Genomic DNA, 26,903 nt, shown 5'->3' with positions numbered 1-26,903 from the left:
TGAAGGTCCTTTCCGGAAGGTGCTGAACGGTCCACGTCGTCTCCTGCTGCCCCTGCCCCCAGCCTCCCCACCCCCGCCCCAGCCCCAGCCCCCAGGGTAAACATCTCTGGCACAAAATCCTCAAGTCAGATAATAAACGGGGACTAATGACCAGTTTCTCACGGTCTTCTATGGACTGCAGATACTGCTCCTTGCCTCCCTGGGACTCATCCTTCTTCTTCAAGTAAGGCTCGATGGACTTGTACTGAGCATAGAAGTTGCTCAAATCCTGCGGTTAAGAGGAAGAGGAAGGAACGGGTCAGATCGCACTGTCACCCTGAGTGCCCTTATTCGCCCACTTCTTGGACACTGCACATCCCGCCCCGTGACAGGCAGCAGCCAGCCTCTTTTCCTTCGGCACAGACACGTGCAAAGACCGTGAAAGGAGAAGTGGTCGCATGTAAGCGTGCTCAGGAAATCTCTCCTTTGGCCACGTGAGAAACGTTCCCATCCTGCAGTACTTTCTCCTGATGCCCTTGAAAGCACCCAGTGAGGGAAAGGAAAGGCGGTCAGCTATCAGGGGGCAGAAATTAAAGCTTTCCCAACGGAGATTTTCCACAGGAATTCTTTGATGTTAGGGTTAAATTCATTTCTGAAACTGTCCCAAGTCTAAAGTTCTGTGTCTTGTTATTCCCAGACAACCCTCCCCAAAGGAGTGGCTGGAGGTCCTCTAGGCCGTTTGCCTCCTGCCGCTCACATCCCTTAATTAAACTCAGGACAGGAAAGAGACCTGCCCTGAAGAACAGCACCATCCCACACACACCTCCCAACCCACTTAAAACACAGGGAACTTACAGGAACAAGGTCCTTTATCACATACATGTGTGGCAGGGGGTAGATTTTGGAAACTTTGCTGAGGTTGGTGTCAATCCTGCGGGTGCACGCCAGAGTGTTGCCTCCGTTGATGTTCATGGCACAGGAGCCGCAGATGCCTGGGGAGGGAATGGGGCGCCCCGACCCGCTGCGTCGGCTCCCTGCCAGGCCCCGACACGGACACACCGTGCGGAGGCGCCCGCTGCCTTTACCTCCCCTCCTTCCTGAATGGAGACGCTGAAGGCTGGAGACCCAAAACCCTGCTGTGAAGCCAGGGGCGACCCTGAGGCTGGAAGGTGCCCGCCCAGGATGGCGCTGCCGGCGCCCGAGGGCCCCCCGGCCCTAGCTCCTCGCTCCATGTCTTCTCAGAGGAAAAACAGCCTTTTCTGTGTGTGTTTTTAAAGTACCTGTTACTTGAATTATTCTGGAAAACTTAAAAAAAAAATCATTTTTTTTTGATTGAAGGATAATTGCTTTACAGGGCTGTGTTGGCTCCTAGTGAACTGAACTTTTTTCTTGGTTTGGCCAGGCCACATGGCTTGTGGGATCTCAGTTCCTCAACCATGGATCGAACCTGGACCCTTGGGAGCGAAAACTCAGAGTCCTAACCACTGGACTGCCTCGGAATACACTGGACTCAAGCCCTCAACAGATTAGGACCCGACAAATCAGCACTGTCTTGGTCATCTTAAAGCTGAGGCCTGGACACGGGTGGCCCGGTGGTTGCTCTGATTCTCCTGTCTCCACAAAGCAGCTCAGTGCCTATACTCTGGACGTGAAGCCCACACGAGCTGCCTCAGCGCCAACTTCCCAAGGAGGATGAACTCATGGGACACCAAAGCCAGCACAAGAAGGCGCTGAGCAAGCACCTCGAAATGAGGCTTCCTTAGCTTGCACTCACTTCCTGCTTACGGAGTTTCCTAGGTATTTCAGGGTTACAAATGACTACGGGATCTAACCCCTGCTACCACGTTTCTAAACAAACAAACAAACAAAAAACAATGAAACCTCCCTTAAAACGGCTCGCCTGGAAATTCTCTTTACAAACAAGGGAGACAGCGGTAGCCACAGCTAGTATCACTCCGCCTTTTTTATTTTTAGCTCACACGGGCCACACCTGGTGTTTGGCTCAGAAAGGTTACTGAAAAGAGTCTTTACTTCCTGTGTGCTCAGGTTGGTATTTGATTACAGCAGGATGTTCCCTCAACAGCAGGATTCAGCCAAACTATCATACGTGTCAGCAGCATCGGCTACATTAAATCCAACCCTGTAAGATTAGCTGAATCAAAACACGTCTTAGCAGGATACTGGAAACACCTGAGCCCACAGGCCATGCGTGAAGCGCGGTGGGCCGGCAGCTCTGACGACCTTTCCTTGTACGGAAGGCATTTTAGGGACAATGTCAGCCACGGCCCGTGGTCTTGGCCCCAGCAACCCTGTTCTGGTTTCATCTCAGGCTGCCAAGCCAGGCTAAGCACGTGTACTGCCCGAGGGAACAATTCCAGAATCAGAATCTGACAGCTCTGCCCGAGTGCTGGCTCCCGACTCACCCGCTCCGGGTCCTTCCGGAAGCCCGGGCCCTCCCCGTGCCTCCGCCTCCGCACAAGCCCGCCGAGGGTGAATGGTAGCAGCGCCCAGCACGGAGTGCACGCAGCCTGCGCTCCATGGCCGGCAGGATCGTCAGCCCTCACGGCACCCTGTGGTTTTCCCACACAGGAGAACTCTCTGGATGATTACTTAGGAGTTTTCTTTAAATCAGCTCCTTTTACTTAAATGCTTATTTAAAAAATCATTTCTATCACCGCTCCACCGTTGTAACTATTTTTTTCTATGAAAGTGAACAGTGTTGGTCTGCACAGCCTGGAATCAGCAGCACAATGCAGCAGTCGCTGTTCCCACCCAGAACACCCCGCCGACCACCTGGTCTGTGCACGTGTGACGCTGGGAGCTGGCAGGGCGTTCGCGACTCCCCTGCCGAACCAGCGCTGAGTGAGTGTCTAGCCGTTCCCCACCACCGCCCGAGGGAAGGGGCTCTGTGGCCGCCAGGCAGAGTATCTGAGCTGGTCCCCGAAGGGTGCAGCCGCTCACGGGGGCGCCAGATGCAGTAACCACACAAGTGAAAGCTCCTCAAAGAAAACGAACTCCGAAACCTGGACGTGTATCCGGAGTTCACACTCTCAGCACCTCTGCCCAAGAAAAGCAAGTGTGACTCGTGGCGGGGCTACCTGGCGGAGCGCTGCAGCCACTGTCCAGGTCGCCCCAGACACGGCTCTGGCCAGCCCAGGCCTCTTTTGGGAACCAGGACAGAAGTGTCCGAGCCCAGCGACAGGGAGGCAGAGGCTCACCTTCTCTGCAGGATCTCCGGAAGGTCAGGGTGGAATCGATTTCATTCTTAATCTTGATTAAAGCATCCAGCACCATAGGACCACAGCTGACCGAGAGAAAAAAAAATCACAGAAATCAGACCCAGCTGTGTTTACGTGACGCCCAATCTCCCTGCACGTCGCCATGACGTAGCCTCAGACAGCGGCAGAGGTCATCTGTTCTGCTTACCCATCTGGCCTCTCAGGCCACCTTCAGCCTTTCCCCAGGTTTCACTGTGTGCACAGCAGAGCACACACACTCTTACACAGTTAAGGGCCCCTGGGCTCTGCTCTGACGCCCACACTTTGTGCACACGTCCCGGAAGCGCAGCGTACAGAAAGGGAGACGCGTTTAGATGAGGGATCAACCTCCACACACTGGCGGCTTGTTTCTTCTTCTAAAGCTCCCTGAAAAGTTTTCCCAAATAATCTACTTCTGTCAGCTTCCACTTTTTCCCTTTCTTAAAGTGTTCAGTTCAGTTGCTCAGTCGTGTCCGACTCTTTGTGACCCCATGAATCGCAGCACGCCAGGCCTCCCTGTCCATCACCAACTCCCGGAGTTCACTCAGACTCACGTCCATCGAGTCCATGATGCCATCCAGCCATCTCATCCTCTGTCGTCCCCTTCTCCTCCTGCCCCCAACCCCTCCCAGCATCAGAGTCTTTTCCAATGAGTCAACTCTTCGCATGAGGTGGCCAGAGTCCTGGAGTTTTAGCTTCAGCATCATTCCTTCCAAAGAAATCCCAGGCCTGATCTCCTTCAGAATGGACAGGTTGGATCTCCTTGCAGTCCAAGGGACCCTCAAGAGTCTTCTCCAACACCACAGTTCAAAAGCATCAATCCTTCGGAGCTCAGCTTCTTCACAGTCCAACTCTCATGTCCATACATGACCACAGGAAAAACCATAGCCTTGACTAGACGGACCTTAGTCGGCAAAGTAATGTCTCTGCTTTTTAATATGCTGTCTAGGTTGGCCATAACTTTCCTTCCAAGGAGTCAGCGTCGCTTAATTTCATGGCTGCAGGCACCGTCTTAAAGTGTGTAACATGATAATCTGGTATCTAGTGGAAGGGCTGCCATGATAAGGTTGGTTGGCTGACACATCTGCACTCTCTGTAAGTATCTCTACCAACAGTGTCGTACCCTTTCCACCGTACCTCTGCTAACACTGGGAACTGGAACCTTCACATCCATTACTTATCGGAAGTCTGCTCTGCGCCAGGCTCTGTTCTGGGTGTTAGACACCCACCAGGGGACAAAGCAGACACAAACCCCTGCCCACAGGCAGCACGCACTCTAGTGGACTAAGCTCGCGGGCTCCGCCTCTCCATGCTCCTTGCCTCTGTGTGTACTGAAGTCTGGGGAATTTTCTTTGTTAAGGTCTCAACTGCCACCTTCTGGAAGAGAAACTCTCCAGCTTTCGTCCACTGCTCCTCACTCCCGGTCACCAACTGTGTGGGTGCTGCTTCCATGCCAAGTGACTCTGCAACAGCAAGTGGGCGCCCCACAGTGGAACTCAACGCTGACACTATCAGCTCGGGATCCTGAAGACCCCCTCCTCCAGTTTGCTAGAGTGGCTCTCAGAATTAAAAAAAGAAGAGTTCATTGATTAGAACACTGCTTATTATAAAAGGACACAGTCCTGCAACAGGCAGACGGGAGAGAGGCACAGGGTAAAGGCATTTGGGAAGGGAGGAGGGCTTCCACACCCTCTCCTGAAGGCCACTCTCTCCTCGCACCTCCTGGGCTTTACCGAGTCACTCTCTCTGAACCCCGGAATCAAGGATTTTTATGGAGGTTTAACTATGTAGGGAAGACTGCTTGTATCACTGGTCACAGATAAGCGATTAAACCTCTAGCCCCGCTCCCCTCCTGGGAGACCTGGAAGTTCCAGCCCTCGACTCCTACGATCTCCTAGCAACCAGCCTTAACCGAGTGGATTTAGGGGCTTTTAAGAAATCACTTAATATAAACCCAGGTGTGGTTGAAACGAGCTTGCTGTAACAAAAGATGCCCATTTCACCTCTATTATTTATCTGAAGCTATCTCAGGAACTGAGAAGGGAAACAAAACATCACAAAAGATGGCCCTATAGTTCTTTGGGATTACAAGCGTTTTAGAAGCCAGAAACCCAAGACCAAATACATACCTCAGTATCACTCATCTAATAAATCCGATGCTAATCCTGCTTCCACCCTCAACCAGCAACTGGCTATCTGACTTCTGATTTTGAAAGTCAAAATTTTAAAACATGCAAAAATTTTAAATGCTCACACTGTTAAAAGGCGACCACTTTTCCTTTTACGATACTGTCCCCTTTTAAGTCTAAAAGCCCATGCTCCTTCCTGAGGCCAGATGAATATTTTGGGTTTCCTTCTATTCCTTAACATTGTGTGTGCGTGTGTGCAGTCGTTTCAGCCGTGTCCGACTCTTGCGACATGATGCACTGTGGCCCCCAGGCCCTCTGTTCGTGAGCTTCTCCCGGCAGATTACGGGAATGGCTGCCACGCTCTCGTCCAGGGGAGCCTCCGACCCGGAGGTTGAACTGCGTCCCTTACGCCCGTGTCGGCAGGTGGGTGCTTACCACTACCGCCACCTGGGAAGCCCTCGTTTCTGCCTTCCTTTAAGCAGTAGTTTTACATTAGTATTTTAAAAATTCCATTTTAACATATATTTAATTTATATATTCCAATTCCATTTTACCTATGTCTCTTGGCATTAAAAACAGTTGTCTGTGGGTGTGTTCAGTTACTAAGCTGTGTCCGACTCTGCAACCCCATGGACTGCAGTATACCACTCACCTCTCCTCCACCACCTCCGGGAATTACTCTATTTCATGTCCACTGAGTCGGTGATGCTATCCAACCATCTCATCCTCTGCCGCCCCCTTCTTCTTTTGCCTTCAACCTTTCCCGGCATCAGGGTCTTTTCCAGTGAGCTGGCTCTTCACATCATGTGGCCAAAGTATTAGAGCTTAAGCATCAGTCTTCCCAATGAATAATCAGGGTTGATTTCCTTTAGAACTGACAGGCTCGATCTCTGTGCCGTCCAAGGGACTCTGAATAGTCCTCTTCAGCACCACAGTTTGAAAACATCGATTCTTTGGCGCTCAGCCTTCTTCAGTCCAACTCTCACATCTCCATGACTACTGGAAAAATCGTGTGTGCGCCAAGAAGCTTCCGTCATGTTCGGCTCTTTACGATCCTATGGACCACAGCCCACCAGGCTCCTCTGTCCATGGGATTCTCCAAGCAAAAATACTGGAGTGTGGTGCCCTCCTCCAGGATCTTACTGACCCAGGGACTGAACCCAGGTCTCTTGGGTCCCCTGCCTTGGCAGGTGGGCTCCTTACCACTAGCGCCACCTGGGAAGCCACCGCTTTGACTATACAGACCTTTGTCGGCAAAGTCTGCTTTTTATACACTTTTAATTTTGTGGCTGCAGTCACCATCTGAATTGATTTTGGAGCCCAGGAAAATTAAAATCTGTCATGCATCCACTTTTTCCCATTCTATTTGAAGTGATGGGACCGGATGCCATGATCTTAGTTTTTTGAATGCAGAGCTTTAAGCCAGCTTTACCACTCTCCTCTTTCACCTCTCTCTCCTTTTTCACCCTCAAGAGGCCCTTTAGTTCTTCTTTGCTTTCTGCCATTAGTGATATCACCTGCATACCTGAGGCTGCTGATATTTCTCCTGGCAATCTTCATTGCAACTTGTGATTCCCCCAGCCTGGCATTCTGCATGATGTACTCTGCATGTAAGTTAAATAAACAGAGTGACAATATACAGCCTTGTCATACTGCTTTCTCAGGTTTGAACCAGTTACTCTAGAACTACACGTCCTTAACTTCTCAATGGATCGAGAGTTAATACTGTATCACTTCAGGTAACCACCTTCCAACTTCACAGGCGAACCTGCTCTCAGCTCCTGTGATGGCGATCAGTTGTCAGGACTTCCCCGTAGTTTAGCGCCGAGAGACTGCCGGCCAGTGCAGGGGACGTGGGTCTGGGAAGACCCCACCTGCCGGGAACAACTAAGCTGGAGCGCCACGGCCCAGGAGCCACAGCTGCTGACGCCTGCGCGCCCAGAGCTCGAGCTCTGGAGTGAGAAGCCCAGGCACCAGACGAGAGCACCCACTGCCCGCGGCGACCGCAGCAGACGCAGCGCCGCCAGAAGCAAGGCGCCAGGGGCCCTGTGGCACGGCTGTGAGAGCCGCGCTGGTGCGACACGCTGCAGGCGGCTGCAAGGCCATCGTCTACGTTAACAGGCAAGAGGAGAAGGGGTCACAGTTATCATACCTGGTGCTCTTTATTATTTCCTGAGAAGTGAGATCCTACAAGGTAGTATTTTTCTTCAGCTTGAAAAACTTCCTCTTCCGTGTGGCACAGGCCGCTGGCTATTACTCCTTTCACTTTTTGTTATCTGAAAATGTCTTGATTTCATCTTCATCTTGAAGGATCCTTTGTTGAATGCAGAATTCCAGTTCACAGAGCTTTCCTTTTAGTAGAGGTTAGAGAAGGCATTCTGCTGTGCTTCAGCCTCTGTAATTTCTGATGAGCAGTGAACAGTCATTCACATCTCTGCATGCAATGTGTGTTTTTTCTCACGGCTTTCAAGATTTTCTCTGAATTTTTATCTTTAGTAACTTGACCGTGATGTGCTTGGTGGTTTTCTATGTATTACCCTGCTTGGAATTCATTAAGGTTCTTGAGTATGTAAATTATGCTTTTCACAAGCTTGAGTAATTTTTGGCCATCACCTCTTCGAATATTTTTTGCTTATTTTTCCACTGCGCTTCTCTGGGACTCCAATTACACGTGTGTTAGAGCTTCTAACTGTCCCATGCATCAGTGAAATGCTTCTTTAAAAATCTCTTTTTTCCTTTTTGTCTTAAGAACAGACAATTTCTAGTATTTTTTTTTTGAATTTCTACTTTCAGGTTCACCAAAGTTTCCCACCGTCAGTTCCCACCTGCTCTTAAGCTAAGCCCATCCAGTGAATTCTCTACTCCAGAGACTGTACTTTTCAGTTCCAGAGCTTCCACTGGTTCTTTAAGTTCCTAACTCTCTGCTGAGATTTCCTATCCTACTGTGAGCGTATCTGCCTTTATCTAAGAACACAATTACAACTGCTTAAAATCCTTTCTGCTAGCTCCCACAAGCGGGTTGCTTCAAGGCTGGCCTCTGTTGAGTGTTTTTTCCCTTGAGTAGGTGCCATGTTGCTGCTTCTGTGTACGAGTAACTCTGCATTGCATGTTGGACCGTGTAAACGACGCGACGCAGTAACGCTGGACTGTACTGTGCTTCTCAGAAGAGCGATGGTTTTTTTGTTGTTGTTAAATCAACAATTAGTTTGACTGAACTCAAGATCTGGGCAGTTCATAAACAGAATTTGGGACTCCCTCTCAGTACCTCGTTCCAGGATTTCCCCCTCAGTTCCTGGTTACCATGCTGGCTTCCAAATGCATATTCTGCTTATGTAAGCTAGCGACCACAGTATTTTTTTAATTGAGTTTTAGCCCTTGCACTCCCACATCAATGGGGGCTTGCCAGCAGTTAAAGAACATGCAAAGAGAGTTTATCTTTGCAAGTAACATCCTGTCCTGCCAACTGCCAGCTCTCTGTGTCGGCCTGTGTCTGCCTGCCCGGCTCCTCTCCTGCGCCTCTGGCCGCCGCTGCTGCTTTCTGGGTCTCTAGGGATCCCACCTGTGCTGGCCCTCGGCTGCAGTGCACGGGCCTCTCACGCACGGGCTCCCCTGCTGTGGGGCACAGGCTCGGGCACACGGGGTCAGTACTTGCAGCATGCAGGCTCTTCCCGAACCAGGGATCAAACCTGCCCCCCGTGTTGGCAGGCAGATTCTTAACCAGCAGACCCCCAGGGAAACCCCACTGCTTCTTATGTGTATTTTATAAACCAGAGTGTACAGTTATCATTTGTGGAAGGGTTAGGGCTGCCCTCGTGGCTCTGATGGTAAAGAGTCTGCCTGCAATGCAGGAGACTCGGGTTCGATACCTGGGTCAGGAAGATCCCCTGGAGAAGGAAATGGCAACCCATTCCAGTGTTCCTGCCTGAAAAATCCCATGGGCAGAGGAGCCTGGCGGGCTACAGTTTATGCAGTTGCAAAGAGTCAGACACGACTGAGCGACTTTCAATTTCACTTTCAATCTAATGAAAGCTATTCTGCCATTACTGGAAGTAAATGCAATTGATCTTTAAATTTTTTATCATTAAAAATGTTATAAATTCAACTCTTTCAGTTTTAATCACATCCTGCAGTTTTAATTTGCAAAGTTTTTGTTTTTTAAGTATTTGATAACATTTATATTATTCCTTAATCAAGTAGTTATTTTAAAAGAGTGCTTTTTAATTTCCAAGTAATTATGTTTTTTTGCTCTTAATATGAATTTTTAGTTTTATTGTGTTATGGTCAGAAAGTGTGCTCTATACAATTTTCCTTTATTTGGGTTTTATTAATAATTTTCAGCTGCTAAGTATCTGATAGTTTTGTCTGAGAAGATCATATATCAATTAACTCTATTAAAAGAGTTTATGGGTTGACAGAGTTAAAAAAAAAGCATTCAGAATACTAGTAGTTTTCAAACTTTGTTTTTGGTGCCATGGAAGCTTTTGTTCAAAGGAAATACTCATTTATAAATAAAACAGACCACGAAACAGAGCAGTGCTGGTGTTACTGGGGAGGCAGAGGTAGCCGGCAGCGGGAAGCTAGAGCCCAGCTCGCTAGACTCGTCCCTCCTCCTGGCTCTCTGCGGAGTGCCTCTAAAGATGCCGGAGGAGTAGTTCAGAGACGCGACGTGAGGGACTCGGCCTGCTGCTGCTGCTCGGAAGGCGCGGGCTGTGAGCCGAGGGCTGTGCTGGCCTCTGAACGCTGGGAGTGGCCCTCAGCTGGCTTCTGCCAACAGCTTGAAGGGACAGAAGCGGCTCTCGTCTCCAGAAGGAACGCAGCCTGCGGACACCCTGTGCTTAGTCACGAGACCTTTACCGAACTGCTAACCTACAGGACTCCAAGAGAATAATTCGATGTTGTTCTAAGCCACTAAATTTGTGGCAACTACTACTACAGAAACAGAAAGCTAACAAACAGGAATGCATCACTTTTAATATTTTAACTTCATGCCTGTCTTGGCCCATCACCATTCTGGACAAGTCTATAGTGTTACCATTACTGTAGAACACACAGGCCCCCATTCACAAATTAGCATAAAACAGTGAGTATGTTTAAACTGTTAATGTGCTAATGACTTCAGATCTATGCCTAAAACCGTCTCTACTGTTATGCTGTGAGATTCCTAGAAACAGTTACACTTTGATTTGGAAGAAGGAAAGGAACTACATGAAAGCTGTTCTTGGTATTATCGTTTTTAAATCTAAAATCCCGGATTATTTTTTTAATTTAACTTTGACTGGAGGAGAATTGCAACGGTGTGTGGGTGTCCACCCTGCATCAACACGGATTAGCCGTAGGTATACATATGTCCCCTTCCTCTTGGGCCTCTCTCCTGGTATTATCCTTTTGAATCAGGTATCTATGTCATTCTTGCTTTAAAATCAGATGATAAATTCCTGAGCCACTGGATACTCTCAGTTTTAAAACCTTCCAAGGATGGGAAAAATGTGTCCCTGAATCAGATCAAGAGCTCACCTTCATTTATCAAATACCTAGCTTTCACAGAGATACTCACTTATTCAAATCAATCTCATAAGTTTGCATATGAGGTTTGTCTCCTGTCTTGTCTGGGTCCCATCGATAGATGGCAAATTTCTTGATTCGGGGTGCTGCGGCTGCAGCTGTCTGGGCCCCACGGCAGGCCTGAAATTTAAAAAGTTCCCAAGAAGGGGAAAAAAAGAATCATTAAAAATGCAAGGTAAATCATTCTACTTAGTTGGCACTATAAACTGCAATACTGGATACAAACTCGCCTATTCCTGACACAGTCTTTCAAGATCCAACAGACGGCGCCAAGCAACTGTGCCATGCCAGCGATGGCACCGGGGGCTGGTGAAATGGCGCTGAATAAGCACACACAGCCTTCGCCCTCACAGAAACCAGTGTGCAGCAAGCACGACGCGAGGCAGAACACTCATAGGGGAACACAGCGAGGGCGGCCTGGCAGCGGAGACTCACACTGCTCCAAGTGGCCAGGGAGGCCTCCACAAAGGGTACTTAGGCTGAGGCTTGATGACTAGGGGTGCAGGGCAAGGAGAAGGGGCATTAGAAGCTGAAGGAGCATGTGCAGAGGCCTGGGTGGGAGGGCACAGACCCCTGTGAGGACGGAGAGACGTCCACTGTGCAGAGGCTAACCTGAGACGGGATGAGATGGGGCAGGCTCCAGGAAGGCAAGAAAGACTTCTAAGTTTTGATCTTATCCTAACAGCAAAGAGAAGCTAACAAAAATTTATCAGGTGGATGACATTTTATTTTTGAGAAGACCACCACTGGCTTACAAAGGAAGACTCGTCAGATGACATCTAGGGAAACCAGTTAGAAAGCGACTGCGGTGATCGGAGAGACGCTGGTGCTTCGATTAGGTATTTTAGCCTGAGTCACTGTAAAAAAAAAAAAACACCGAAGACTAGGCGGCTAACACAGCAGACATTTACTTCTCATGGTTCTGGAGGCTAGAAGTCCAAGAGCCAGGTGTCAGCAGGTCCGCTTTGGTGTCCAAGTGAGGACAGACGGCTGCATCCTGCTCCACCTCCACTTGCTGCAGAGACCTCAGGTCTCTCCTTCTCTCCGTAAGGGCAGTGACCCACCACACAGGTCCTGCCCTCATGACCTCATCTAACCCTAATTCCCTCTCAAAGGCCCCAGGTTCAGGTACCATCACAGTGGGCATCAGGGGTCCTACGTATGAATTCTGGGGGAACACAAACAATCCGCCCGCAGCAGGACGGCTGTGTACAGCAGCAGAGGAAACCAGGTAACGCATACCGTATCTTAAAACAAGGTAAAGCCTGGGCACTAACAGCAGCAGAGACCTGCGCTCTGAACACAGCTCCTGGGCATCCACAGTCTGTGCCAGTTGGCCTCACGCGCGCCACGGGGCCCTGGAGCGCCGCCGGGGGCTGCTGGGAGACGACAATGGTAAGGGGGACTGGCTTCCCGCCCTCCTTCCGACAGAGCAGCCTCCCCACAAAAACGTATTTGCAAAAAGGGTGCTTTGCTCAAAAAGTTTTCTGTTTAAATTTACACTCATCTTAAAAGCCACTATTTATTACTGCCAGGCACTGTATTAAATGCTTTATATTAATGACTCCACTGGATCTTCATTTTTAAAGACAAGCAAATGAGGCTCAGAGGTCAAGTGATGGGCCCATGATCAAGAGCTGGTGAGTGGAGCCAGGACTGGAACCCAGGTCTGGCTCCAGAGCCCACGTTCCCGAACACGGTTCTGTTCATCTGGGAGTCTTCTCAGGCCTCTTCTCGGTGCCGTTTCCTTCTCCTCACATCCTGACTCCTCCAGGGCATGTGTATCAGCCAGGCTCTCCAGAGAAACAGGACCCAATGGTGTGTGCCCGCACACACACACACGTGTGAAAAGAGGGTTAGTATACAGAACGGGCCCACGTGACTACGGCGAACTGGCTCGTGTGGTTAGGGGAAAACAACCCCCAAGATCCGCAACTGGCAAGCTGGAGAGCCGATGACGCAGCCCCAGTTCAAATGCCAGCACGCTCAAGACCCAGGAAGAGCTGTTACTTCAAGTCCAAAGGCGAGAAGAAGAATCAATATCCCAGCCTGACAGACGGGCTTCCTCTGATTTGAAGGAGGGCCAGTTTTTTGTTCTATCGGTATCTTCAATCGACCGGATATGGTCGCCCATGTTAGAAAGCGCAATATGCTTCACTCAGTCTATCCTATTTTCTAAAATGTAATTAAACACTTTTAAACAATTTAAATTTTTTTAAAAATTATATTTTCTGGCCACATTGTGCAGCTTGTTGGATCTTAGTTCCCTAACCAAGGGCTGAATCCGGGTCCTCAGCAGTGAAAGCCTTAAGTCTTAACCACTGGACCACCGAGAATTCCCCCAAATATTCTGATACAATCTTAAGGCTTACTTCGCATCTACAGTTATTACAAGAGACTGGCTACAGTCCCCATGCTGTCCTGCGCCTCCCTGAGCCCGTCTTCCGCCCAGCAGACCGTGCCCCCCACCTCACCGCCCCCCGCTGGTAACCATGTTTGTTCCACTTCCTTTTTGGTTCTGTTCAGTATTTTGCTGTATTTTTAAGACTCCACATATAAATTGTATCATATAATAACTGTATTCCTCTGTCAATCTATCAATTAAAATGTTAAACTCATTCAAAAACACTCTCACTGAAACACCCAGAGAAACATCTGACCAAGGGTCTGGGCCCAGTCAAGTCGATACAGAGCATGGAGCCCTACACTTCACGTCTCCCAGCAGACCTGGTCCAGGCCCCTGCATATAACAGTTCAATCCATGGTTAGGAATGATTGAAGAAAAGAGCAAAAACTGAGCATTAGAATAATGCAAAAATGTGGTTTATTCTGAATGTACCTTAAAAGGCTGAACAGTGCAACCTACATCAAGCCATTAAGAAATAAAAGTACCCCTCTGTCTGTGGCATTCCCGTACAATGAATGCCAAGCCGCCGCCGTCCCCTCGTCCTTGAAGCCCTTTTGCATTTAGGCAGACAAAACAAGGCAGAGGCCACACAAGTCCTGCGGGCTTCTCCTGCGGCTGTGAGGAGGGGAGGGTCTCGCCAGTCTAGAGAGTACTTGGCAAGATTCAAGCTACATTCCAGGCCAGCTCATTCTCTTATAAACTGCTAAAGAAAGCAAAAACTCTTAAGGTTCACTCAGTAATTACAAGAAATGCACTGGAGTTCACTAATGGCTGGCAAAAACCAGCCCAAATTAAACAAAGCTGAAGATATCAACCCTCAGTAAGGGAAGAAAACGTATGAAGAAAATGAAAGTGAAGGTGAAGATGAAAGCTGTATCTTATCAAATCACCAAGCTGGTGAGGATCACTGAAAAAAGGAAAGTCACTTCTGCAAATGAACACTTTCCAACTAGAGACTCCATTTTGTGAAATGTCAGGAATGCTTGGATAACGCCACCTTGTGGTGACTAAGAGGAGGTGAACAGACTCTTGACATTTTTGGCGGTGTCCTGCCAGCGCGCAGGACCTCAGTAGCCCAGAACCTCTGCCCTCAGCAGTGAAAAGGGGCGTCCTAACCACTAGACTGCCGAGAATTCCCGGTTGCAGGTATTAGCTCCAGCAAGCTTTTGCTTGCTTAACTGCCCTACCCCCACCCTTTCTGGGGACTGCCCTGGTGGCTCAGACAGTAAAGCGTCTGGCTACAACGCGGGAGACCCGGGTTCGATCCCTGGTTGGGAAGATCCCCTGGAGAAGGAAATGGCAACCCTCTCCAGTATCCTTGCCTGGAAAATCCCCTGGACGGAGGAACCTGGTAGGCTACAGTCCATGGGGTTGCAAAGAGTCGGACACGACTGAGCAACTTCACTTCACTTCTTCACTCTTTTTTTGTGAGATTTAATGAGGTATATTCATTATGAGTCACCAATTTTAAGTGCATAGTTTGATGAGTTTTGATGAAATTGTATAACCACTACCACAATCACAGCAGAACATCCCCATTAAGAAGGTCCTCTAGTGTTTCTCTGCAGTCAGCGCCCTCTCCCCCCCTCCCCCGCAACTGACTGGCTTTCTATCACTGCAGATCTGCCTGACAGAACTCCATATAAACACCATGAGATCACACACTGTGGGCCTGGCTTCTCTTGCTCCTCAAAATGCTTCTGAGATTCATTCATGTTGCTGCATACACTCATAGACTGCTGCTCTTTAAGCTAACACCTTTCATTTGGAAATAACTGTAGAATCCCATGCATTTATAAGAAATAATATTGAGCTCCCACCTGTCCCTTACTTGATTTCCCTCAGTGCACAAAACTACAGCACGGTATAACCCCGATATAGTCAAGGTATGGCCTCCCTGTGGCTCAGCTGGTAAAGCACCTGCCTGCAAGGCGGGAGACCTGGGTTCGATCCCTGCGTTGGGAAGATCCCCTGGAGAGGGGAATGGCTGCCCACTCCAGTATTCTGGCCTGGAGAATCCCATGGACCGTGTGGTCCACGGGGCCGCAGGGTCGGCCGCGAGTGCAGAGCATCGCATCCGTCATCACAAGGACCTGCTCCTTTACAGTCACAGTCAGGCCCCGCAGCCCTCCCATCCCCGCTCCTCCACCCCCAGCAACTACTAACCTGCTACATTTTTATAAGCCTGTCACTGAACAAAAGTTATATAATGTAATCATCTCTTCTCTAACTTGGCGGGGGGGGCCTTCATTCAGCGTAACTCTGGAGACTCAGCCACGTTAGACGCCTAAACACATTTCTTCTTATTGCCCAGCAGTGCTCCCCGGTGCATCGCAGTTAAGCCACTCAACCACTAGAAGGCTGTTTCCACGTTTGAGGCTATTATGAATAAAGCTGTAACGAGCAGTTGTGGACAAATTTCTATGTGAACAGAAGTCTCCATTTCTCAGGGGTAAATGCCCAGGAGTGTAACTGCTGGGTTTAGAAAACGCAGAGGAACCAGAGATCAATTCGCCAACATTCACTGGATCAGAGAGAAAGCAAGGGAGTTCCCGAAAAACATCTATCTCTGTTTGTTCGACTACGTTAAAGCCTTTGACTGTGTCGATCATAACAAACTGTGGAAAACTGTTAAAGAGATGGGAATACCAGACCACCTTACCTGCCTCCTGAGAAACCTGTATGCAGGTCAAGAAGCAACAATTAGAACTAGACATGGAACAATGGACTGGTTCAGGACAGAGAAAGGAGTATGAAAAGGCTGTTTGTTTATTTAACTGTTTATTTAACTGATACGCTGAGCACATCACAAGAAATGCCAGGCTGGATGAGTTATAAGCTGGTATCAAGCTTGGCAGGAGAAACATCAATAACCTCAGATATACGGATGACACCACTCTAACGGCAGAAAGTGAAGAGGAGCTCAAGAACCACTTGATGAGGGTGAGGAAGGAGGGTGAAAAGACACCTTGAAACTCAACATTTAAAACACTAAGACCATAGCATCTGGTCCCATCACTTCCTGGCAAGTCAAGGGGGAAAAGGTGGACGCGGTGGCAGGTCTCTCTTCCCTGGGCTCTAGGATCACGGCAGTGTCTACAGCAGTCATGGAACCAGAAGGCGACTGCTTTTTGGCAAGAAAGCTACAACAAACCCAGACTGCAATTAAAAGCAAAGACATCACCTGGCCAACAAAGGCCCACGCAGTGGAGGCTACAGTCCTTCCAGCGGTCCCACACAGTTGTCAGAGGTGGAGCATAAAGAAGCTGAGCGCTGAAGAACTGATGCCTTTGAACTGTGGTGCTGGAGAAGACTCTTGACAGTCCTTTGGACAGCAAGGAGATCAACCCTGAAACTCACCGGAAGGCCTGATGGTGAAACTGCTGTGAACAGCCAACTGCTGAGAGAAGAGCCTGATGCTGGGAAAGCCTGAGGGCAGAAAGAGAGGGGGAAGCGCTGGGTGAGACGGCTGGAGGGCATCCCCAGTGCACTGGACATGAATCTGGGCAAACTGCAGGAGCTGGTGGGGGACGGGAGGCCTGCTGTGCTGCAGTCCACCGGGTCTCAGACAGTCAGACATGACTGGGCGACTGGACAACAGCAACAAGTGGTAGCAGACTGTTTACCTTTCAATAAGCTGTGCTCCAAAGTAGGGAGCTGCTGTGCCTGAGTCAGGTAGTAGGGGGAGAGGGACAAAATGCCTTTAAAAATTAACTTCTACAGATTCAAAACCATTGGTAAACCTTGGAATTTAGAAGAGTCTGGGACTTTGCGGCCGTCAGCTGGTTTCAAAGCCTGATTTAACAGTGCTGTCGATGGGCACAGGCGTCTGGCTCTCCTAAGCTCAGTTTACCTCCCACAAAGGCCTGTCAGAAATGACCGCGGTTACAGCAATGAGCCCGCACTCGAACACCTCTAATACTTATATATTTGCTTCCTGTCCACTTTACCAAGAGCCAAAGCTCTAAACTTGATCATGAAGATCGTCCCCAAATAAACTGTGTTTGCTCAGAAATCATTAAAAACTCTCTTATCGTAAGGATGATGCAAGACAAAAGCAAAACAAGCGCGACTGGAGCCTCACGAGGCGGCGGCCCCGCCTAAGTTCTCACAGCAGCCCACTGGAGCCTCACGAGGCGGCGGCCCCGCCTAAGTTCTCACAGCAGCCCACTGGAGCCTCACGAGGCGGCGGCCCCGCCTAAGTTCTCACAGCAGCCCACTGGAGCCTCACGAGGCGGCGGCCCCGCCTAAGTTCTCACAGCAGCGCACTGGAGCCTCACGAGGCGGCGGCCCTCCTAAGTTCTCACAGCAGCGCACTGGAGCCTCACGAGGCGGCGGCCCCGCCTAAGTTCTGACGGCAGCGCACTGGAGCCTCACGAGGCGGCGGCCCCGCCTAAGTTCTGACGGCAGCGCACTGGAGCCTCACGAGGCGGCGGCCCCGCCTAAGTTCTGACGGCAGCCCACTGGAGCCTCACGAGGCGGCGGCCCCGCCTAAGTTCTCACAGCAGCGCACTGGAGCCTCACGAGGCGGCGGCCCCGCCTAAGTTCTCACAGCAGCGCACTGGAGCCTCACGAGGCGGCGGCCCCGCCTAAGTTCTCACAGCAGCCCACTGGAGCCTCACGAGGCGGCGGCCCCGCCTAAGTTCTCACAGCAGCCCACTGGAGCCTCACGAGGCGGCGGCCCCGCCTAAGTTCTCACAGCAGCCCACTGGAGCCTCACGAGGCGGCGGCCCCGCCTAAGTTCTGACGGCAGCGCACTGGAGCCTCACGAGGCGGCGGCCCCGCCTAAGTTCTCACGGCAGCCCACTGGAGCCTCACGAGGCGGCGGCCCCGCCTAAGTTCTCACAGCAGCGCACTGGAGCCTCACGAGGCGGCGGCCCCGCCTAAGTTCTCACAGCAGCCCACTGGAGCCTCACGAGGCGGCGGCCCCGCCTAAGTTCTCACAGCAGCGCACTGGAGCCTCACGAGGCGGCGGCCCCGCCTAAGTTCTGACGGCAGCGCACTGGAGCCTCACGAGGCGGCGGCCCCGCCTAAGTTCTGAGGCACCCCAAGGTGTCGCTGATATTTTTTCCAAAAGAACGAATTTAAATTAATTTTGAGTTAAAGCCATATTTTATACAACACTTGATACAGTAGGGGGGAGGCTAACAGGAACGATAGAAGACACTGACATCAAAAAGAACAGAGCAGGTCGTGGCTCTGAAAGCGGAGGAGCTGTGCTCGTCTTGAGGACTGCGTAAGAGCTAATCCACAGGGTCGTGGGGGAAGTGACTTAAAAACACTCCCTGAAGAGAAATCTAAACATCTGTTCTGCAGGTGTTTGTGGCAAAAGTAAAAGTGAAATAACAGCTTTCGTCACTGAGCCCTTTCCATGTGCCCGACACCGTACTCAAGGATCTCTAATCTTTACATCTCTATCAGAAAAGCTTTTCCATTCTTAATTAAACAATAAGAATAAGGTCATAAAACAAAAGAGCCAGGATTCAAACACAGGCCATCTAACCCCAAAGCCCACCTTGTAGCTGCTGTATACAGCGGTGAAAATGCAAATCCAGAACACAGCAGCACAGAAAGAGGACTCCTTTCCCCCAAACAACAGATGTTTTACTCACATCATCAGCAAGACTTCAGGCGGCAGTTGGTCCAGATAGCCAAATTTGGCCTCGGAGTACAAAAGGAAGAAGGGCAAAGGCTAATAGAGTTTTGCCAAGAGAACGCACTGGCCACAGCAAACACCCTCTTCCAACAACACAAGAGAAGACTCTATACATAGACATCACCAGATGGTGAACATCGAAATCAGACTGATTATTTTCTTTGCAGCCAAAGATGGAGAAGCTCTACACAGTCAGCAAAAATAAGACCGGGAGCTGACTGTGGCTCAGATCATGAACTTCTTATTGCCAAATTCAGACTTAAATTGAAGAAAGTGGGGAAAACCACTAGACCATTCAGGTATGACCTAAATCACATCCCTTACGATTATACAATGGAAGTGAGAAATAGATTCAAGGGATTAGATAGAGTGTCTGAAGAACTACGGACAGAGGTTCGTGACACTGTACAGGAGACAGGGAGCAAGACCATCCCCAAGAAAAAGAAATGCAAAAAGGCAAAATGACTGTCTGGAGAGGCCTTAAAATAGCTGGGAAAAGAAGAGAAGTGAAAAGCAAAGGAGAAAAGGAAAGACATGCTCATTTAAATGCAGAGTTTCAAAGAATAGCAAGGAGATAGAAAGCCTTCCTCAGCGATCAATGCAAAGAAATAGAGAAAAACAATAGAATGGGAAAAGACTAGAGATCTTTTCAAGAAAATTAGAGAGACCAAGGGAACATTTCATGCAAAGATGGGCTTGATAAAGGACAGAAATGGTATGGGCCTAACAGAAGCAGAAGATATTAAGAAGAGGTGGCAAGAATACACAGGAGAACTGTACAAAAAAGATCTTCACGACCCAGATAATCACAATGGTGCAATCAACTCATCTAGAGCCAGACATCCTGGAATGTGAAGTGAAGTGGGCCTTGGAAAGCATCACTACGAACAAAGCTAGAGGAGGTAACGGAATTCCAGTTGAGCTCTTTCAAATCCTGAAAGATGATGCTGTGAAAGTGCTGCACTCAATATGCCAGCAAATTTGGAAAACTCAGCAGTGGCCACAGGACTGGAAAAGGTCAGTTTTCATTCCAATCCCAAAGAAAGGCAATGCCAAATAATGCTCAAACTACCGCACAATTGCACTCATCTCACATGCTAGTAAAGTAATGCTCAAAATTCTCCAAGCCAGGCTTCAGCAATACATGAACCATGAACTTCCTGATGTTCAAGCTGGTTTTAGAAAATGCAGAGGAACCAGAGATCAAAATCCCAACATCCGATGGATCATGGAAAAAGCAAGACAGTTACAGAAAAGCATCTATTTCTACTTTGTTGACTATGCCAAAGCCTTTGTGTGGATCACAACAAACTGTGGAAAATTCTTAAAGAGATGGGAATACCAGACCACCTGACCTGCCTCCTGAGAAATCTGTATGCAGGTCAGAAAGCAACAGAAGTTAGAACTGAAAATGGAACAACAGACTGGTTCCAAATAGGAAAAGGAGTAGTCAAGGCTGTATATTGTCACCCTGCTGATTTAACTTATATACAGAGTACATCAAGAGAAATGCTGGGCTGGATGAAGCACAAGCTGGAATCTAGATTGCCAGGAGAAATATCAATAACCTCAGATATGCAGATGACACCACCCTTATGGCAGAAAGTGAAGAGGAGCTAAAGAGCCTCTTGATGAAAGTGAAAGAGTGAAAAAGTTGGCTTAAAGCTCAACATTCAAAAAACTAAGATCATGGCATCTGGTCCCATCATTTCATGGCAAATAGACGGGGAAATAGTGGAAACAGTGACAGACTATTTTTTTGGGCACTAAAATCACTGCAGATGGTGACTGCAGCCATGAAATTAAAAGACGCTTGTTCCTTGGAAGAAAAGTTATGACCATCCTCAAAGTGAAAGTGAAGTTGCTCAGTCGTGTCCAACTCTTTGGGACCTCATGGACTGTAGCCTACCAGGTTTCTCCGTCCATGGGATGTTCTAGGCAAAAGTATTGGAGTGGGTTGCCATTTCCTTCTCCAGGGGATCTTCCCAACCCAGGGATCGAACCTGGGTCTCCCGCACTGCAGGCAGACGCTTTACTGGCTGACCCAACAGGGAAGTCCTACCTACAGAGCATATTAATAATAAAAGCAAAGACATTATTTTGCCAACAAAGGTCTGTCTAGTGAAAGGTATGATTCTTCCGGTAGTCGTGTATGGATGTGAGAGTTGGACTATAAAGAAAGCTGAGCGCCGAAGAATTGATGCTTTTGAACTGTGGTGCTGGAGAAGACTCTTGAGAGTCCCTTGGACTGCAAGGAGATCCAACCCGCCCATCCTAAAGGAGATCAGTCCTGGGTGTTCATCGGAAGGACTGATGTTGAAGCTTAAACTCCCAATACTTTGGCCACCTGATGTGAAGAGGCAACTCAATGGAAAAGACCCTGATGCTGGGAAAAATTGAAGGCAGGAGGAGAAAGGGATGACAGAGGATGAGATGGCTGGATGGCATCACTGACTCAATGGACATGAATCTGAGTAAACTCTGGGAGTTGCTGATGGACAGGGAGGCCTGGCGTGCTGCAGTCCACGGGGTCGCAAAGAGTCGGACACAACTGAGCGACTGAGCTGAAGCAACGTGAAGGATGGAGCTACCATCAGGTGAAACGGGAGGAGAGGGCTGGTGTGTGTGTCTCAGGGTTTTGGTTTTGTGCCAGCAAAGTTTATTAAACACCCATGTGGAAATTCTGAGAATATGGCTGAGTGGCCATCTGAGTCTGAAGATTTGGGGTGATGTCTTGGCTGGAGACATAAATTTAGGAGGCATCTAAAGCCCAAAGGAGTGTCTATAAAGACGAGACCTAAGGAGAGACTCCCTAGAGTTTGGGGCAATGTGAAGAAATCAGCAAAGGGAGAGAGAAAGGACTGCCAACACGAGAGGAGGACTACCTGGAGCCTGGCAGGCAGGCCAAAAACATGTTTTGAGGAGGGATTTAACAGTATGCTTCAGGGAGCCAAGTCCCATGAGAACTGACGTTGGAGTTAACAAAGCCAAGTCCCTGGTGGCTCTGACCCAAGTATCTTCCGTCAAGTGCTAAGGATGAAAAGTTTGAGTGAAGAAGTTCCTGAGAAGATGTGGAGAGAGAACTGGTTGGTGAGTTCAGACACCTCTTGGGAAATTTTTCTATAAACATGAGTGGAGACCTGGGGTGGTGGCTGGATATGGCTTTTTCTGAGATGAGAAAAATACCGTGTTTGTGTGCTACTGCTGATTGCGAGGGGAAGAGGAGAATCTCTGGAAAGCTATCTTTGAACAAGCGATGGGGGGAGAGCAAGAGTGAAGGGTGGCTAGAGGGGCGCTGCCAATTCTCTCACAGTAACAGGCCGAAGAGGGCAATATACGGGCACACATGAAGAGGTGAGCAAATAGTTGAGGTTTTTTTTTTGTAGCCTATCTAGCAATTCATACTCCAAACCCAAGAGCAAGGGCAGGGGGAGGTCCTTCAAAAGCATTTCTACCTCAATCTACAAAATTAAAGAGTGTTCAAGGCTGAGTGCACCTTTGCAGGACATCTTAGATAAGATGAAATCCACAGTTTATAATTTAAGGGGAGAAGCAAGGTCATCAACAACTGGGCTGAAATGGAGCTGAGGATAAGAAGGGTGGATCCTCCATCATGCTGAAGGCACCCTGTTTGTTCTCTAGGAAAGCTCCCTTAAGGGGCAGGTTTGGAGCCAGATGGAGACAGGTTTGACCCTGATGCTGGGAAAGATTGAGGGCAGGAAGAGAAGGGGACGACAGAGGATGAGATGGCTGGATGGCATCACCAACTCGATGGACATGGGTTTGGGTAGACTCTGGGAGTTGGTGATGGACAGGGAGGCCTGGCATCCTGTGGTTCATGGGGTCGCAGAGTCGGACACGACTGAGCGACTGGACTGAACTGAGAGGCAGGTTTGGAGGTGGGACAGGAAGGTGAGAGACGGAGGGGAGGAAGGCAGGGAGGCCCCTGCAAACCTGGGAAGAACAAGAGGTCAGGCTTGCTTCTGAAATGTGTGAGTGGCACTGCTGCAAATCACAGCTCTACCACTTGAGAGCTGAATGTTCTTCGGCAAATTACACAACCTTTCTGATTTTAGCTCCTCTTTTGCAAGAAGGCGGGGAGTATTAACATCTACCTTAGAGGATTAAGTGGAGGGCCAAGCTCCTAGAATTGTTCAGAAAATAATTTCTGCTTTCCAATATTGTCAACCGTATCAGTTCCTGTATCATTTTGATTGGCAGACAAATATCCTAACCCTGCCAGTGCTGGGAGCAAAGATACACAAATAAAAGTAGGCGGTAACTGCCCTCAAGGAATACACAGTCTAGACGAGAACACGAAGCAACATCACAGGCAACAATACATTACAGGGAAATACTTACAGGCAGAACTGTGGTCCGGTGGTGCAAACTAAAGTATAAAGGGAATTCAGAAGAGAAACCCCACCACGTTCTAGACTCCTAGAATCTGAATAAGCCCAAACGTAACACACCACACTCATTACTTTTCAGGTGGCTTTTGAGGGTATGAATGCATATTCCTAGAAAACGGTAAGCGAGAGGGTGGAATCTTCTGTTCTCTGCCCTCAGGGCCCTAGGATGGCCTCATTAGGAATTACAACACTGACCTATGAAACCAGCCCTCTCTATAATTCATTCTTGGAAGAGGGACCTGAGCTTTAGAACTCGCTCTCATTGGCCAGGCTCTCACAACTTGTTTGCTTGCTCAGCAACTATAAAAGGTAAACAAGGTCATTATCAATCACCAATTTAATGCTCAGAGGGCACCAGCTTGAGGCTCTGGTAGGCAGGCCTCTCTCCCATCCCTGCTTTTCAGAATGACTGTAAAATGACTTGTCCAAGTTCACGGACAGCATATTGGAAAGAATTAGCATTAGAAGATGGGCCATAGGCACCGTGTTGTAAAACCACAGCAATTACTTAATACTAGATGTATTTTCACATGAGTGCAAGAAGAGGAGAGAGACGAATATATGCTGTGCACCTATCACGTGTCTTGATCTGTGCTAGGAGTTTTCCACACATTATGTTCAAAACAGTGAGTTTAAGCCCTAGATCAACTGGTTCTTGGCTGTGATAGTTTGAGCAAGTGAAAAAAAATCTTTTTTGGGGGGGCTCAGTTTTCAAAGGGAGAAGAAAATGGCAACCCACTCAAGTGCTCTTGCCTGGAGAATCCCAGGGACAGAGGAGCCTGGTGGGCTGCTGTCTATGGGGTCGCACAGAGTCGGACACGACTGAAGCGACTTAGCAGCTGCACCAGTTTTCAAATCTCTAAAAAGGAGGTTAGAATTCCTGCTCACCCACCTCACGGGACTTTTTTCCCAGAGGGAAAGGATTCGAAAGGGATGTGTAAAGCCTTAGTCTTGGATGCACACAGCCTGCAATGGCAGTTTCCCTTCCCCTTCTCCATGTTCCCATTTTCCTGACAATACAAGGGATGCGGAGGAAAACTATCAACGCACCCTGAACGATACAAATGGGAGCAGCGCCAACCTCCAGATCCGATCCGGGGCCAACCTGTGAGGTCGGTACTGCGACACCGAGGAGACCACGGTGTTCTGCGGGCGCCCGGGCCCCCCCGGGGGCTGAGTGGATCCCCCCGCCTCGCCCTTCCCCTGCGCTTTCCGTCCTGCCCGAGTTCCCAACCGTGCGCGCGGCAGGGCTGCCTCCCCGGCCCTGCCCTTCACGGCCCGGCGGGTCTGCTGTCCCAGGGGTGACGGGGTGCGGGCGGCACAAGGACCTGGCGTCCGAACGCTCGCATTCGCGCTCCGCCTGCACCAGGCAGTCGTCACCCGCTCGCCACGTGACCCTGGACGATCCAAGCGCCCTCCCTACCCTTCTTCCCCCTGTGTCTAAAAGTGCCCCTCCGCCCCGACCACCTCGCAGGTGGCGGAGACGAGCAGCAAGAAACCGGCATCAGGACGCCGCGCGGCGGGAGCGGGTCGCGCTCCTCCCCGGGCCCGCCCCGCCGCCCCGCCGCCCCGCCGCCCCTCAACCTCCTCCGCCGCCCCCTCGCGTGCAGGCCGTCTCCGCGACCTTCCCGCCAGCCCTGGCCCCCAGCCCCGCGAGCGGCGCACCTGCAGGCGGGCCCCGCCGAGGGCGGCGGCCGGGAACCGGCGCCTCAAGGAGAGCGCGACCACCGCCGCCATCTTGGCGCCTGACGTCGAGCCCCGCCCCTCGAGCCCGAGGTCGCGCTCCGCCGGCGTCCCGCCGAGCACCGCGGCGCCACGCCAGGGCCCACCGAGGCCCCGCGAGCTGCGCAGGCGCCGCCGAGTGGGCGGGGCTTCCGGCCGCCGAGGGGGCGGAGGGAAGGCGGGGGAACCCACGCGAGCGCCGCAGGGCCGAGGGCCGGCGCAGGCCCACTCGGCTTCCCAGGGTGGAAGGTGACCTTCCCAGAGGAAGGGGGCGGGGCTCGAGGGTGGGCCGCGGGGAGGGGCGGGGCTACGTGCGCGAGGGGCGGGGCCGTCCGATCCAAGTCCTGTCCCGGTTTTAACCCCTTCTTTCTGATCACTTCAGTTCAGTTCGGTCGCTCAGTCGCGTCCAGTTCTTTGCGACCCCATGGACTGCAGCACGCCAGGCCTCCCTGTCCATCACCAACTCCTGGAATTTACTCAAACTCATGTCCATCTAGTCGGTGATGCCATCCATCCATCTCATCCTCTGTCGTCCCCTCTTCTCCCGCTTTCAATCTTTCCCAGCATCAGGGTCTTTTCAAATGAGTCAGTTCTTCGCATCAGGTGGCCAAAGGATTGCAGTGTCGGCTCAGCATCAGTCCTTCCAATGAATATTCAGGACGGATTTCCTTTAGGATGGACTGTTTGGATCTCCTTGCAGCCCAAGGGACTCTCAAGAGTCTTCTCCAGCACTGCAGTTCTTTCTTGTAAAGTTTATCAATCATAACACTGTCTGAGTCATTTCTGTGAGACACAGTGCAGTTTGCCTGAGACTTTCCAGGTTTCAGCACTCCTGGGTTCCGAGAAACTCCTCGTGCCTGCTAAGTCGCTCAGTCCTGTGTGACTCTTTGCGACCCTGTGGACTGTAGCCTGCCAGGCTCCTCTGTCCATGGGATTCTCCAGGCAAGAATACTGGAGTGGGTGCCATTTCCTCCTCCAGGGGATCAGTCCCAGGCAAATCAGGAGAGCTGATGAATGAACCAAGGGGACTTAAAGACAGCGGGCAAAGGTGTAATTTATTTACTCATTATTCATTTTTTCGTCATTTGTTCAAAAATATGTATGGAGTGCCTACTATGTGCCAGGCGCTAGGATGCTACAATGAGTGAGCAAGCCAGGTGAGGTTGTGCCCTCACTGAATTTACTTTCAAATCGGCAAGTAACTGGACAATTGCAATATAGTCAGCTCTGCTCTGTAAAAGGGGGCCAAGAGGGAAACTGGCCCTCCACGGTTTAGTCATCTAGTGTCAGCAACCATGTTTTGAACTCCTGCTCTGTACCATACGCTGTGATCTATCATCTTAATCTACTTTTGTTTTACCCTTTTTACTGGCGTAGCGTTGCTTCAGGCGCTGTGTTAGTCTCTGCTGTGTAGCAAAGTGAATCAGCTGTACGTGTATGTATGTTCACTCTCTCAGATTTCTTTTCTGGTTAGGTCACCACAGAGAGTCCCCTGTGCTGTTCAATAGGCTGTGCGAGTGTGTTTTAAGTTCCGTTCCAGTTGCCTCAGCTGCCTTTCCAGACCCCTGTCCCATTTCAGACCTGGGACCTGGGACCCTTTGCTGCAGTGTTTGCATGGAGACAAATACCTTCTGGAGCAATAGAATACAAAGAATTCTCCAGGCAGGAATACTGGCGTGGGTTGCCATTTTCTCCTCCAGGGGATATTCCTGACTCAGGGATCCGGAACTGGGTCTCCTGCATGGCAGCAGATTGTTTACCAACTAAACTACCAGGGAA

General features: G+C 50.0%; 1 protein-coding gene across 3 annotated transcripts in view; it reads right to left on the bottom strand.

Moving 5' to 3' along the window:
• The window catches only part of SDHB (succinate dehydrogenase complex iron sulfur subunit B), a 31,578-nt gene extending 6,401 nt beyond the window's left edge, over positions 1–25,177 (bottom strand). Inside the window, exons 1-6 of one of the 3 annotated variants that reach the window (XM_068967576.1) lie at positions 25,068–25,177; positions 16,695–16,763; positions 10,920–11,047; positions 3,198–3,283; positions 835–971; positions 152–268 (exon numbers count right to left, since the gene is read on the bottom strand). In XM_068967576.1, the coding sequence (XP_068823677.1) occupies positions 152–268; positions 835–971; positions 3,198–3,283; positions 10,920–11,047; positions 16,695–16,763; positions 25,068–25,139 (609 nt within the window). In that variant the 5' untranslated portion in view covers positions 25,140–25,177. The remainder of the gene's footprint in view (positions 1–151; positions 269–834; positions 972–3,197; positions 3,284–10,919; positions 11,048–16,694; positions 16,764–25,067) is intronic. The other 2 variants (XM_068967577.1, XM_068967578.1) reach the window with 2 other exon arrangements.
• Between the last annotated feature and the right edge of the window lie 1,726 nt (positions 25,178–26,903).

Source organism: Capricornis sumatraensis, chromosome 3, assembly GCF_032405125.1.
Source record: "Capricornis sumatraensis isolate serow.1 chromosome 3, serow.2, whole genome shotgun sequence".
Lineage (NCBI taxonomy): Eukaryota > Metazoa > Chordata > Mammalia > Artiodactyla > Bovidae > Capricornis > Capricornis sumatraensis.
The sequence above is the reverse complement of the archived record's forward strand: the minus strand, read 5'-3'. Positions and strand labels throughout refer to the sequence as shown.